The 14,552-nt window shown below is 36.2% G+C and overlaps 1 protein-coding gene across 3 annotated transcripts; it reads right to left on the reverse strand.

Annotated features, from left to right (window-relative positions):
- Nucleotides 1–5,587: 5,587 nt before the first annotated feature.
- Nucleotides 5,588–14,319, reverse strand: LOC110665144 (uncharacterized). 3 transcript variants are annotated; one of them, XM_058145664.1, is made up of 8 exons: nt 13,611–14,319; nt 8,924–9,051; nt 8,762–8,819; nt 8,536–8,670; nt 7,860–8,411; nt 7,639–7,782; nt 7,423–7,551; nt 5,588–6,319 (listed from the first exon to the last, which is right to left on the reverse strand). In XM_058145664.1, exons 2-8 carry the CDS (start codon nt 9,028–9,030, stop codon nt 5,702–5,704), a joined length of 1,743 nt encoding a protein of 580 aa, XP_058001647.1. In that variant the 5' UTR covers nt 9,031–9,051; nt 13,611–14,319; the 3' UTR covers nt 5,588–5,701. The 3 variants fall into 3 exon arrangements, with proteins under 3 accessions (XP_058001647.1, XP_058001646.1, XP_058001648.1); XM_058145663.1 differs by having other exon boundaries at nt 7,860–8,462; nt 13,611–14,317; XM_058145665.1 differs by lacking the exon at nt 7,423–7,551 and having other exon boundaries at nt 7,860–8,462; nt 13,611–14,317.
- Nucleotides 14,320–14,552: the final 233 nt, after the last annotated feature.

Consider the following 14,552-nt stretch of genomic DNA (forward strand, 5'->3'; position numbering starts at 1 on the left):
ACTCAACTGTTACTACCTACTTTGATCGCACACCTCACCTAATTTCCATTATACTGTCAACAACCAAAAGGGTTCTTATGTCATTGCCCCATTATCCTACCTTGGGGGTAGAAAACAGAAAAGGTCTAATTCAAATCCTGTAACTCTAAGCTCTAGGTTCCAGCTCCTAACACTACATCAATTATGACCTGTTCTAAGTCCTGTACTTCTAGGTTCCATAACTTAACAATGTTCTTCCTAATGCCATCCTTTTCTATGCTCTCTATCCTTTTTTTTTTTTTTCGTTTATCTCGTTTACCCTTCCTAGAACAACATTCACCTCCTTGATATCTTGGCTCTATTCTTCCTAATCCTATCCTAATCTATTTTTTCTTTCCAGTTTATTCTTTAGCCAACTCTTTTTATCTTACCCAAATCTGAACTTTAAATGTTCTATTCTTTAGCTCTATTTTCTTTTTGAACCTGATTATCATGTCAGAAACTTATACCTTTATACTACCCCTACCACGTCATCTATACATCAATGTTACTCAGAATTGATTCTCTAACTACCCTAACTAAACTTCTGTTGGCATTCAAGCCATCTCTCATACTACATTTGAACCGCGCTCCATCTATATATATATATATATATATATATATATATATATATATATATATATATATATATATATATATATATATATATATTCTATGATTTAGCGATGTTAACTTTTGTCCTTTTTCTTTTACTTTATTTGGAGTATACTTTTGTCTTAAGCATTAAGAAGCTAAGGATGAACTTAGGGAATAACAGTCATACTTCTCCTTTGTGATCTCTGTCCTTACCCTTTTAGACTACATACTACCCCCTACTACGTTAGGGAGGGGATCTGTAGCAACTCTAATTTCTCATATCCATTTAATTAGCTGAAACTTAAAATACTAGGTATCCAAACCCGTCATTCAATTTAAAGGCTTACATACATCTTGATATTACATCTTATGATTCTTACATGAAACTTGTACCCTCTCTAGAGTACCTGAGCTAACAACTCTCTATCTCACGCAACAGTCCCATTTGGGACACTATTCCATAAGTCATCATTATCAGTAATAACCTTCTATCCCTTCTAAAAAGATAGGACTATACCCTAACTTACTGCAACAAAGGTACTACATTTACCACCTTGCCAAAACCATGTCAAATTAATGACTCTCTTATTATATCATTGCTCTATAAATCATCAATTCATAGTTCCAACCTTCTCTAGGTAATAGGGTTGTACTTTACACCTTGCTGATACACACCGGGTATACTATTCTCACTAAGCTCTAAGCAAAACGTCTGTCGTACTACCAAAACTATCCAAAATTCCATACCGAAGAGCAAATGGTCTCACTTTATAGATGTCACCTTTACTTTGCAACTAATCCGTAACCTCTGGTCTGATGGCAACTCTTGATGTAACTCTAGCTCATACTAGGGTAATCGAGTTACTGACTCTAGTTATCACCCAACTGTGACATTTCAATATTCTAACTCTAGACCCCTAACCAGGAGTTTCCAACTCCTCTGCAGATATAGAACTCTATTTTGGCATAATTGTACCAAAACAGAGGCCATCCACAAACACCCTCATTATGGAGCACCACAGGGATGCATGCAGCTCTACACAATAATCTCTTATTGGTACTGTAATCTGCCGCTTACAGAGCAGACATCGAAAACATTGTATAGTTACTGCGATACGTCCTGACAGACTAGGTCTCCTAATCTCTTATCTCTCTTGAATATACTATTATCATAAACTTACTCTGACTGGGTCATCCACTGATGACTGCCAGCAGTGGTATCCTCACCCTTATCTAGTGTAATTATACTATTAAAACTCACCTTTATGTACTCGTGCCTAGCACCAGATAGGCACAACACTTGGACCCATACTAATAGAAATATAATGTTTCTTGGAGAACGTATTTCCATGGCAAACCTTAACATGTCTGCTAACTCTATTTCATATTTCTATGTACTCCATGAAAATCAAGACACTAATTGAGGTACTCTTATATTTCTCGAGGTATAACGCAGAATCTAGAAACAAAGAATTATAGAAAAAGATAAAATAGAATCCTATACTCCGCATGTAACATCCTAACAAGACTCCTTTTACACTCCCAAGTACATTCTTCCCCATGAATCTAGAGTCTAAGCTCTTACACCACATTTGTCATGACTAAACCTATGGCCCAAACCGGCACTAGGACCTGGGCTGGACTAAAGCCCCTGAGGCCCGTAATAAGCCTAATTATTCCTCAACCCAACTCTAAGGCCCATTTGGGCCCAATTTCAAGAATTCAACCAGACAGAGTCCGGCCATAAAATGGACCATTCAACGGGGAGTTTTTTACTCGCCCAACCTGTAAACACAATATATAATAAATTGGGGAGCTCAGCTCACCCTCCATGTGATCAAAATGTCATAACTCAAATGGGAGCTCAGCTCCCTCATCCAATCCCATCATACATACAGTTAATAATTTTACAGGTCCAACATAACTTTTATAATATAGGCCCAAAATAAAAATAAGTACTTCTAACACATGCAGAGTCTAAAATTTAACTTAATTGTACAAAATATAATAAATACTATTAATGGACCTGCGAAGAAGAAGAACAGGTTAGCCACAATAAATAATCCTGCTGTAGCCTGGAAAAATAGAGGAACATGAGTGAGCGTTCGACTCAGAGAGTAAAATACTAATTTTAATCATAATCTCTATAGCTATCTAAAACTAATGCACCCTGTGGAGTGATATGCAACATCCTCATAATTTTCTTACAATTCATATCATAACAGCAAAAAGGCAAATTTGGAGTACTCTCACACCCAACACTGTCAAGCAATACATATATGGGAGCTGATCCCCTATACAGCCCTCTTAATCCAACCTCTGCCAGCGAGTGTCTCTCAAGCCGGACTTTCGCTTAATAAACCAAGTGCGGGCTCCCGCGAGTGTCTCTCAAGCCGTGTCTACCCCGACTTATCCATAAAGGACCGAGTCCCAGCGAGTGTCTCTCAAGCCATGTCTACCCGTCCTGTCCATATCCAATACCATACCACACGCACGCCTACGCACACACACTGCTCCAAATTACCACAAACAACATCCATAACACTTTATCAGTTTAAAATGCAACATAAATCATGCCTAGTATTTAACTACATAGATATATATATTTATAAGTGATGCATGGGCATGCTTAAACATATAATAATATCGAAATTACAATTAAAATTTATATTTTACTCACAGACTTAACCGAGGTCACTACGGCGGCTGGGCGGAGGAGGAAGGCTGTCCCGACTCACCTGAAAAATTTCATTGCAATTATTTAATATATTTAACTCGATACAAGCTTGGAAAAGACCAAAGACACCCTAAGTCATGCCGAAAATTCGGCAGAGTCTCCCCTATACCTAGGACCTACCCAACCTGCAAAAGGATTCAAAATACACTTCTATATCCACAAATCTCACATTCACAACTCAATCACATCACAAATCTCACATTCACAACTCAATCACATCACATCTAACAATCAACAATTACAATGTGAAAAATTACAGTTTAGTCCTTATAATTAACCCCTTTTGCAAAAACTACTCATATGAGCTCTAAAAATTCTAAAACTTTGTCCCGCGATCCTTAGAAATATTACTAAGCTAATGCCAAAGGAATTATAATTTTCTAAGCTACCACGAATATTTTATAGATTTTATTCTAAATTAGTATTAGTTGAAAATGAGCAACTTGGAGTTTGGGTTTACCTATGCCAATTCTGACAACTGGAACGCATCCAGAACATCTAAAAATGTTAGGATTGATTATAATATCGATCACGTTCTGAGACGAGCTGCCGGGCAGTCAGATCTGGCTGAAAATGCGGTCCCGGTGCCGGTGAGCTATCCACGATCCAATTGCACCTAAATTAATTCTAAATTTTGTTAATAATTATCATAAAATTATTTTTAAATTTTTGAAAATCGAAAAGTGTGAAAATCTCACCAATCGATCTAGACCGTCCGATTATAGCCTTTTTCAAAGGATGTCCGATTGGAGCAGGACCGGTCCGATCTCGAAGATCTCATAGTCCTGAGTCCATCGGTGGCTGCGGATTTCTGATCCGATAGTCGGATCGCCGGAAAAGTGGCCAGAAAGCCACTGCTGTCACTTTCTCTCTCCTCTTTCTCTCTCTTCGTTTCTTGCCAGAAACTCCACCATTCCGGGCATGACTGGTTGGAAAATGGGGCTGGATTCGTGGGGAGTTGGTGGCAACTTGGATCGCCGGTGTTGATGGCCAGAATCGACTGAAAAATGGCCCGACTTCTCTCTCTCTCTTCTTTCTCCTTCCATTTCTTCTCTCTTTCTCTTCCTCCCTGCCGCCTGCTGCCGTGGCTGCCACTGCCTAACGTTGTCCTGAGGTGGGGGAGTGCCACCGGTGCCTCGCCGGCGCTGGCACTGGCACTGGCCAAAAAGCAAGAGGGAGAAAGTGAGGGGGAGAGGGTGACGCGAGAGATGAGAGAGGAGGCTGCTGCTGCATTTTTAATTTTCTATTTTTTTTTATCTTTTAATTACATAGCTAGTCCCTCAACTTTTTAGAGGTTTACAATTAGGTCCAACATTATTTTATTATGTTAAAGTTTAATAAAACTCTAGTAATGATAAAATAAATATAATCTAGGAAAATTTAATTTATTTATTCTCATTTAATAAATTAACTTTAATTAAATTATTTATTATTAATTTATTTATTATTATTATCTTTCTTTATTTTAAAATCAATTCAAATAAATCCTATAATATTAATAACATAATATTTCATTTTATTTATAATTTAAAAATTTTGGGTTGTTACATAGAGAGTCCTCCAATTGAATTGAAAGTTGAAAGAGAGACGTCTTTGAGGATACAGACTGTCGTAGACAAGTTGGATGAGGAGCCAAATGAAGCTTGAATGCTGATATTCAAGACATGAAATCCTCCATTTGGCTCATTACAAACTAAATTTGATTTATTATGTATTCAAGATATAAATATACGATATTCATATATTTAATAACTGGTTTCAACACAAAAATCCATTCAATAACGTGAAGTCATATGCCCAAATATGACTTTTGACAAATTTGAGGTAACTTGTAATTTACCCATATGTGCGTGTGTAGTTTACTCCTTCAATCATGTATGTAAAAGGGGATGCGCTGCCGAAATGGTTTTTTTTTTTTTTTTTTTTTTTGGGGTGGAGAAGGGGTTATCGTTATTAGTTGCTCGATTCATAGATGTCTCATCCCTTTTTGCTGTTAGTAAATAGAACGAAGTTGGTGAATCAAATATAGACTTGGCGACAGCCATGGAGCTTCTTCTGAGCTTTTCGAACAAAAGCAAGCAACGCTTACAGCCATAGCCTCAGCAACGGTGACCTTTGTTTTCAAGTTCTGTAATAAATTGGTTTGCGGCCACTGAGACCGTTAATAATAATCACCACTCCATACACTTTCAAACTTCATATAAATTTTATTTTATATAAAAATGAAAAACAAACTTTATAACCTTTTAAATCAAATTTTTAAATCAAAAATCACGCAAAATCAATTACAGCGCGGACACAGTTAAATATTTAATCTAAATAATTTACAATGAATAATTCTAAAATCAACTAAGAACAATCTGCACCGAGTTCTGTTGAATTCCATATACAAACCTCTAACTCAAGCAGTCCAGAATAACCAAGGAAACGAAAAGGAATCAAAAGAAAATCCATAGGTGGAAAACCTTCCACCCTTCCTGGAAAATACTCGGTCAATGATTTTAATCTAAGAGAGCTGACTCCTCTACCTGCTACAATATCATACAAGAACTTTTCCTTTGATGAGCTTGGCCCAATACAAGTTATTGTGATTGTATTCCCGATACTCTCAACGCCCTTGCTGAGGAGAAAAAGAACACCATCTACTTCTGCTTGAAGAACAAGGAATTGTTCATTCATCCCCAAGGAGACCGACAAAGGACTGTTGTATCTGAAGCGCCTTCCAGAATCCCAATGTTTACTGCTGAAGTGTAATGACAATTGCTCAGATGAGCCAATGAAGTTACAGTTCAGAAGAGGGCAAGCACAAGGTGAAAAGATGCATGTTTCTTCATGATCATTGTTATAATCCAGAATTCCATTACATCCATACTCCTTGTTTTGGCATGGTGTTCCAGCTGATTCAGTAACCACATCAATTTCTCTGCACACTAGACCGCTACTTATGAGATTGTTTGGCGCGTCTATCTGCAAAAAGACAGACATCCATAAAGTCAATTATTGTTAAGTATATATCCATTACCAAAATCGATTAGTCAACAATTAAAATAGACAGCAGGTCCTACATAAAATATTTTCTGTATCATTTCTGTCACCATACCAAGTCAAAACTCGTATTAGAAATCCATTCCATTATTCCATTATACGTTTTAATTTTGTTTGTTAGATTAAATTGGTCCATTAGAATGCATCCATCTAAACATAGATTCAACTTTCTAGGGGCAGCATAAAGTAGAACCATGCAGAGAAAAAGAGAGGGTAAATACTTTTAACTTCATACTTACGAGTTGTGTTTCATTATAAACCATGTAAATCCTCAAAATATTTGGTTTTTGTTTAGGTTATCGTTAGCTAGTATGGATTTAGATATACTTTTCTGATTACCACCAAAATAGGATTATTCTAAGTTCCAAATAAAAAAGCAAGTCTTGTAATAGCCATCCAGTTTTAGAGTGAACTTTCTTTCCAAGTTCATAATCTTTAGAAGAATGAGAGCATGTTAAACTTATTTTCCTCAGTTATACTCCTGGAAGATATTAGTGGAGGCAAAGCTGAGACATAGGCTTAAAGCTTAGACTCAACAGTAGCTCCTAGTTTATTGATTGCAATACATAGGTGGGAACGAGAATCTTAACAATTCTTAGCTCCTCACTACCAAGAGCATGGCTACTTGCTCGCGAGGGGTAAACAGCAAGGCTGAAGCAACATCAAGGGGTAAGGGGAAAAAAAAAAAAAAAAAACTGATTACCACTTCCACAGTAATATCCTGATTCATTCTTTATTTGTCAGCCTACATCGGACAAGGATTGAATGAAACTATCCATACCATTAATTTTTTAGTTCATCCAATCTCCAGCAATTCATATGCAACTATTATTTACAGCATCTACAGTACTGAAGGTTCTGCCCATAATATAAGGACTGAAATACAAAGAAATGCAACTTAAAGACTTTGATATGGAAACTGGATAAAATATTCCAAGTGAACTTGTTGAAGTTGGGAATAACAAGGTCCAAACATATGAATATAATAAAAACTAGTACTACCATTGTGGCATTATAATTTCTACCTTGTCTCCTTCCTGTTCAAAGACAGAGCCATGTGCAACCCCAGTGCTTGTTTTCCCTGTTGGTAAGCAATCTATATGGCTCCTATACTCTGATGACTCCATATTAGTGCATCTATCCTTAAATATCACCTAGACAGGAGCAGCAAGCTTAAACAAATCTATGTCAACATCAGCATCAAATGTTGGCAAGTTTCACAAGTTGAAAATGTCAATTACCTCTCCAAAACCATAGCCACCAAGGTCTCTTTCTCGTTTTTCTCTTTCAGTAATCTCCTCCTCACCCCATGAAGATAAACATGGCATCGGTGTAGGGACTAAAGCACCAGGTCCCACAATTGAGATGCTCTCATAATAAAAGAGCTGAGAAACAGTAAATTTTCAGTTGATTTACAATTGATGTGCAGGCATTTCTGAACACAAGTACAAAACTATATCACCTGAAGAAACAAAAGACAGCCACCAACCGCACGTTGCTTCCCTTGGCGAAAGCGAGATACCTCCCGAACTAGACGGTCAAGTAAGAAGTTTCCCCAATTATATTGATGGATGACATCCATATTTGTCAGAAAGTGGAGAAACGACGGACTAACATCCAGCCTTGCTGTTGGGGATAAAAGAGTGCCCAACGCATAGAGGACAAATGATCTCTTAAATTCCTCTCCTGCTTCTGGAGCTTTCAACCGCTCTTCCAGAAGGCGTACTGAAATCCCACGATTTGTAGCATTATAGCTTCGACGTAGGCCAGCAATTAAATCATCAGGCCCTGAGTTAACAACATCCTTCCCACTAGCTGCCAATCCCATCACAAACTCCACATCTTTTGGGGATATAGGAATGCGCTCCCCACGAATCTCCAAGCTACGGCCTGAAGTATCAAATCTCTGCAATAGCCAAAGGCATAAGCTTCGGCGCAGTGTTCGGCATCTTAGGCCAAGAAGGCTGCCAAATCCCATGCTTTTCACTGCATCCTTTTGTTCTGTGGTAAGGCACTGCAGCACATTAAATAAGCGGCCAGGAGAGCATCTTGTGACTAGCTTAGTCTGCATTAATTAGTTGTCACATTCATCTGATATAAACATGTAATAAAGAAAAACAGCCACAAAAAGCCCAAACCTGTTTCCTTGGCTTGGGGGCACGAGCAGGAGCCGTACTCAAGTAATTATCCCATACTTCACGAGCACGCCTAGTATATTTTGCTTTCTCCTCCAAGCTCATTAACTTCCAAGCATCTGATGCTGCCTTTGTGGCCTGAAATGGCAAAAGTCATTGTCAATTGTAGCCTCCAAAAATAAATTATAGGCATTGTCTATCAATTTTCAAAGGTAACAAGGAAGCTCACAGCTTTAAGGCCAGAGGACTCAGGATGTGAAACACTGTACTCCTTGATAAACTCTCGGCTAAAAACATTTGATGTAGACACAAGTATATAAGCAAATAAAAGCAACCCAGAGATGAATCTGTTTTAAACTAGGAAATAATAATCCTGAGAAAGTGTACTTACCTAAAATGCACCCATGAGCAAGCAGGACGAGGAGTAACCAATTTGTTTTTCTTTTTCCTTTTCCCTTCTAATTCAATATGCTCTTCAGCCTTTCTCTTCGCCATCATAACATCTCCATCACTTGGTACCTGACATTTGGATTTGCAAGAATCGTTGTACTTTAGAAATGTTTTAGTTACTGATAATCTTTTCATCATAAACAAGCCAGAAAAGAAAAAAAAAATCCGTCGTAAGGGGAGACTGACTAGTAAAACAACAACTAAAAGAAAAGCACTGATGTTAATTGTTAACTTAAAGACAGCATAAACAGCCATCCCAAGTAGAAGATTTAGGATCAAAGATTCATTGCCCTAAGTAAGAAGTAAAATACGCAGTTCTATGCATGCAATGGATACAACTAAACATATATGTACAGTTTACATAGATTCTCTTTCCACCAGTGAAAAATAAACATCAATTTAACCATAAAAGCAATTTAAAAAATTAACAATCTTCTCTGCCACAACAATTTAGGGTGCAAAGTGGTGAAAATGAGTAAGAATATGGAGTCACCATTCAGATTTTGCAATATCAGAAACCCAAAAGAACAGAAAGCAGGTCAGCACAACAAGAAATTTGGGAAATGGAGTACGGATTTACACATGGGGAAGGCGTTAGGCGCCCAACAATGTCAGTTATATATGGTTGCTTGGCTCATTATGCATCAATCTCCAAATTTAAAATAAAAACCAAAGAAAAATAAGACATGTAAAGGCAAAGAAACTAAAATAAAAACAACTTCTGAATATGTCAAACATAAAGCGATTTTGAAAGTACTATCTTGGGGATGTTGCAACTAGTGTCTGGGGACTTGTATTTTGAAATTGGAAATTAGATAAATCAAGAAAACAAAAAGGAAGAATTTCTTAAATTTCGCAAATAGCTGAAATGGAATTGAAGTGGAAAACAAAATCAAGGGTCTATTTCACATTAATATTTGAGCTACCACTGAATATGTTAATTATAGACCATTAAAAAATATATTTAAGTTAAATTTGACAAGTTTTAATCACAAGAAGCCCAAAACAGTTAAACAACAGCTTAAAATTGCTTTTTCCAACAACATCAAAAGGGTGTTTTTCCAATAGCAAGTTTGAAACTCATCCTAAACAAGCTATAAAATGATGTTTGTGCTATCCTTCAACAACTAAGCGAACCTGTTTGGTAAAAAACAATGTTACCTATCGAGAACAAAATAAATATTAATTCTAAAAGCTCCAAAACAAAGCTCTTTACTATCAATTAGCAGTTGTTTTTAACCACAGGTTTTCCAAATTAATTTTTATATGATCAGACAATTTATAATCATAAAAAATTAATAAATGGATATTAAAATAATGCTTCAAATAAATTTGGTATTTATATTCATGTGCAAAAGAAATTTTTTTTTAATACTTAATATAAACATATAGATAAAGTTAAAAATTATTTCACAATTATTATTTTTTGCTATTATTTATTTTGTATAGCACATTAAAGCAGAAAATAATATCAGACATATTAAAATAACTTGGAATAAAGGTCATTTTGCTCCTTCAACTTATGAGCTAAATTCATTTGGACCCAAATTGAATTTTTCGGCCAATTTGGCCCACAACTTTCAGTTAGGACTGTTCACGAATTGGTTGAAACCGAGGAAACTGACCGACCGAAACCAACAAGATCCAACAAATCGGATCAAATCACAGCATCGTTCAGTTTACAATAATATTCCCCTTTCTTAGTCAGTTGGAAGAATTAACCATGACTACCCATTTCAAACATTTTACTCTAATATCAATGCCTACCACGGAAGAAATGCCCAAGAATCTTAGTTTGAGAAAGAGATTAAGCTCCAGATTCAACCAGATTGAGAAAGAGAAGTTGCTTTTAATCTAGAGCCTAAGCTTAGTAGGCCAGAGATTCTCAGTTTCCTCTGAAATGGGGCAGTGTCGATTGCCTCTATATTGTTTTGCTTCTGCAAGGACTGAGGACTGATTGATGGCCTCACCACCAACACCACTTCTTCTCCACAGGCAACAATCAACCAGAATTTCGATACTCCCCACGGTGGTATCCAATGTACATACTATTTCATAAATCTTCTAGAGGGAATATTCAAGAAAAAATTTTAATATGTAATTATTAAAGATTTTAACATGTAATTATCAAGATCTCAAGATATTCGATGATTAATTCAAAGGAAAATAGTAGCTGCAGCATAACAAATAGGGACAGCGACAACGACTGAGAAAGTGATGTTTTTGGGTTGAAATTGAATTACTAGAATTAATGAGTAGTAGGTTCAATTGGCAATTCCACGTGCCAGGAAAGTTTATTAATGTTCATGTCTGGTACTAGGCTTGACAATATGTCCCTCTCTCTCTCACTAGAGTATTTGCTGGTTCTGTAATCCTATATTTGTATTTTGCAATATTTAATTAATATTAATTATAGTACATGAAGTTTTGAAATGCATCCATTTTGGCCCTAGTAATCTAACAGACTCGTCTCCAAAAGCAAATACCAAACTCACCCGACCGACTATCTAGCAATTTTTCTGAAGTCGGGTTGGTCAGGTTACATAACAAATTCACATTAATTGACACCAGTTTGGATTGGGTCGGTTTGGAGGCAAATTCCAACCAAACTGACCCATGAACAATACTACCTTCAGTAAAGGTCAATTCAGTCCAATATTTTGCCAAAAAAGTTAAAATAATACTTTTATATTTTTTAATAATAAGAAAAACATTTTTGTATCTTGTAATTAGTCAAAAAAATTTTAACAATTTTATAAATTAAAAAAAAAAAACCCAGCAACATTAAGATCACAAACAGTATGAACCAAGCAAAACTAATAGCAACATTCAGCAACCATCTCAAACAACAAAGAACAACTATAAACCAAGCAAAAACAAAATTTCATTAAAATATTTATTTGAAAGGAATCCACAATTGCATTGAACATTATCAAACATTCTCACAACAACGTATTTTATGGTTTTAGAACTAATATCAATCTTCAACAGCTACAACTCACTAAAGGCTGATCTCAAAATAATAATCAACTCATAAATTGCTCGTAAGAAAGTTGTCAAATCAAATCCAAAATTGACTCAACATTCAAATCCTACAATTTTCAATTAATTTCTTAAATCATTAAATATGTAAAACATCAAATCCCACCTCAATTTCCAAGTCAAATTCCCTTAGTTTTTTAACAACAAAATCCCATCTCAATTTTTGGGAATCCACAACAAAGAGTAATACTCTACAAGAGAACAACAAAAACGACTATCCATAAAAGACAACACACCTTCATAAGAGACCATTCCTAACCAAAAGGGACATCATAAAAGACAATCTTGAAATAGGACTACAATACAAAGTTGCAGAGAAATGTCAAGTCATAGTCAACACTATCTCTCTCTCTCTCTCTCTCTCTCTCTCTCTCAAGGTTAATCAAAGGTGCAACCTGTCTTCACAGGAAAGGGAGTGAGGAAGGGATTATGAAAGCGAGCAAGGAAGAGAACAATGAAGATAACAAGACAGTAACTGGAATTTTTTGTTAAGTTTTTTTTTTTTTTTAATTTTTCAATTATTTTAAAAAATAAATTCCATTATATTCATTAAAAATTATTCAAAATATTATCCTATTATTTTGCTAAAACATTAGGCTTAATTGACCCTAAATGTAAAGTTGCAGGTTAAAATGGCCAAAAACTTCAATTTGGGCATAATCGAACAATTGGATTTTGGTTCAGGAAGCAGAATAACAATTATTCCAAAATAAATTATACTCTCAATGGTCATTTAACATATCAAATGCAACCAACAAAATTTTACCAAATGACTAACATTCATTAGCTACCAGATACAGTGAAAACTATCAGCTGTCAGTCACCTGTCACCAACAACAAAACCAAATAAGCCCTAAATAAAATGCAGTAAAATAATCGATAAATTGGGTATGTAATCAAAGAAAAGTAAAAATGGATATAAGAATTTGAAAATCACCAAAGCAAAAACATTTCAGAAATCAAAAAGCACATGGAGAGGCAATTTATTTATAACAGAAAAAAGGCATTTTTTAGAATTTAATTAGTTTCAAATTCTCATCCTTAGGAAAAAGTCTCCGTTTCATTTAGAATAGAACACTAGCTGCATTTTATCAACAAATGGGCAGGAAGAAAATTTTGATTTAAAAAGATTAACATTCAATTCACTATCATTTTTTAAGATGGCATGATAAAATGAACACTATAAAATGCATCGAAACAGAAGTAAAAAATTCTAAGGAAACTTTGGCAGAGTTTCAACATGACATTATGTTTCTCCAAGTGAAAATCTCAAATGGCAACACACATCTCAAGTCTCAACAAAATCTCAAACCTCCAATAATTAACCCCAAGCCTGAACCATAAAGAAACTCCTCAAGTATCAATTCATCAAATTTAAACCCATTCAGTTCTGACAATGGAAAGAATGAATTATCTGAGATTCTCAAGTCCATACAATCTAGATATCAAATTATGACGAAACTATAAACTCCAATATGACAAATTTCAAACGAATATGTAGATCTAAGATTAGAAATGAAATCAAAGTATCAAAACAATGATGTGAAGGGTAAAGCAAATTAGGGTTTTGGAAGAAAAATTGTCACCTGATATATTTTTGTAGTAGAAGGAACTACTGCCGAGAAAGAATGGGAAAACAACAAGGAGAAACTGTTGCCACAGTGGTTGCCGCCACATCACCAGCGAGTGTTGGATAGTCTCTGGAGGCGCAGCCGGATATTTAACAGAGACTTGCCATGCATTCGCAACGCCAAGAAGAGCGTTCCGCCACAGATCACGTGCCTAGGAACTTCTCTCTTTTGGCGGAACAGGGGCCCATTGGGTTCTGCGGCAGTGCGAAATGAATGAATCGACGACGAAAACGACCAGGAAAGGATGAAAGCAGAGTCAGGTTCGTCGCACCCCTTCGCCCCCGCGATTTCCGCGAGGTTCCCAGTCGCCAGTGGTCGTTATTGGGTATATCAGAAGATGATGTCGAAAACGGGCGTCAAAGCTCTCTCTCTCTCTCAAATGGCTGCTGGAGGAGGAGAGCAGCACCACCAGTCAAAAACTGAAGCGTTTATATGACGATCGGACGGTTGAGATTTTTCACTTTATATCTGAAAAGTGAAACCACATCTGTTTAGGATACAAGGAGATCTCACGACACGTTGTCTAAAAGCACTAGTTCAATTAGGGGTGGGACGGAGATTGCTTTTCCGTTTTCATCCCATAGAAAATTGAGATTTAACGTCTAAGTCGACCTCACTGCATGGGCTAGTTTTGTATTTCACCTCTCATTCAATCAGGATTTTGGATGTTTCGTTGTGGTGAAAGTGGGCTTTATTTGGTCATTGATCATGGACGCACCACATCACATATTAATTAGGGCGATTGGCGTTTACTGTGGCAATGGAGCTGCTGAATAGCAGACAGTAGTGTGCTACTAGGATGCAAGGAGACTTTTATATTTAGAAGTCTATTGGTCATAATTCTGTCAAGTTGTTTTGGTTTTGAGGAATGAAATAGTGATCTTGGAAAGCATTATA

The sequence above is a fragment of the Hevea brasiliensis genome, chromosome 4 (genome assembly GCF_030052815.1).
Source record: "Hevea brasiliensis isolate MT/VB/25A 57/8 chromosome 4, ASM3005281v1, whole genome shotgun sequence".
Taxonomy (NCBI): domain Eukaryota; kingdom Viridiplantae; phylum Streptophyta; class Magnoliopsida; order Malpighiales; family Euphorbiaceae; genus Hevea; species Hevea brasiliensis.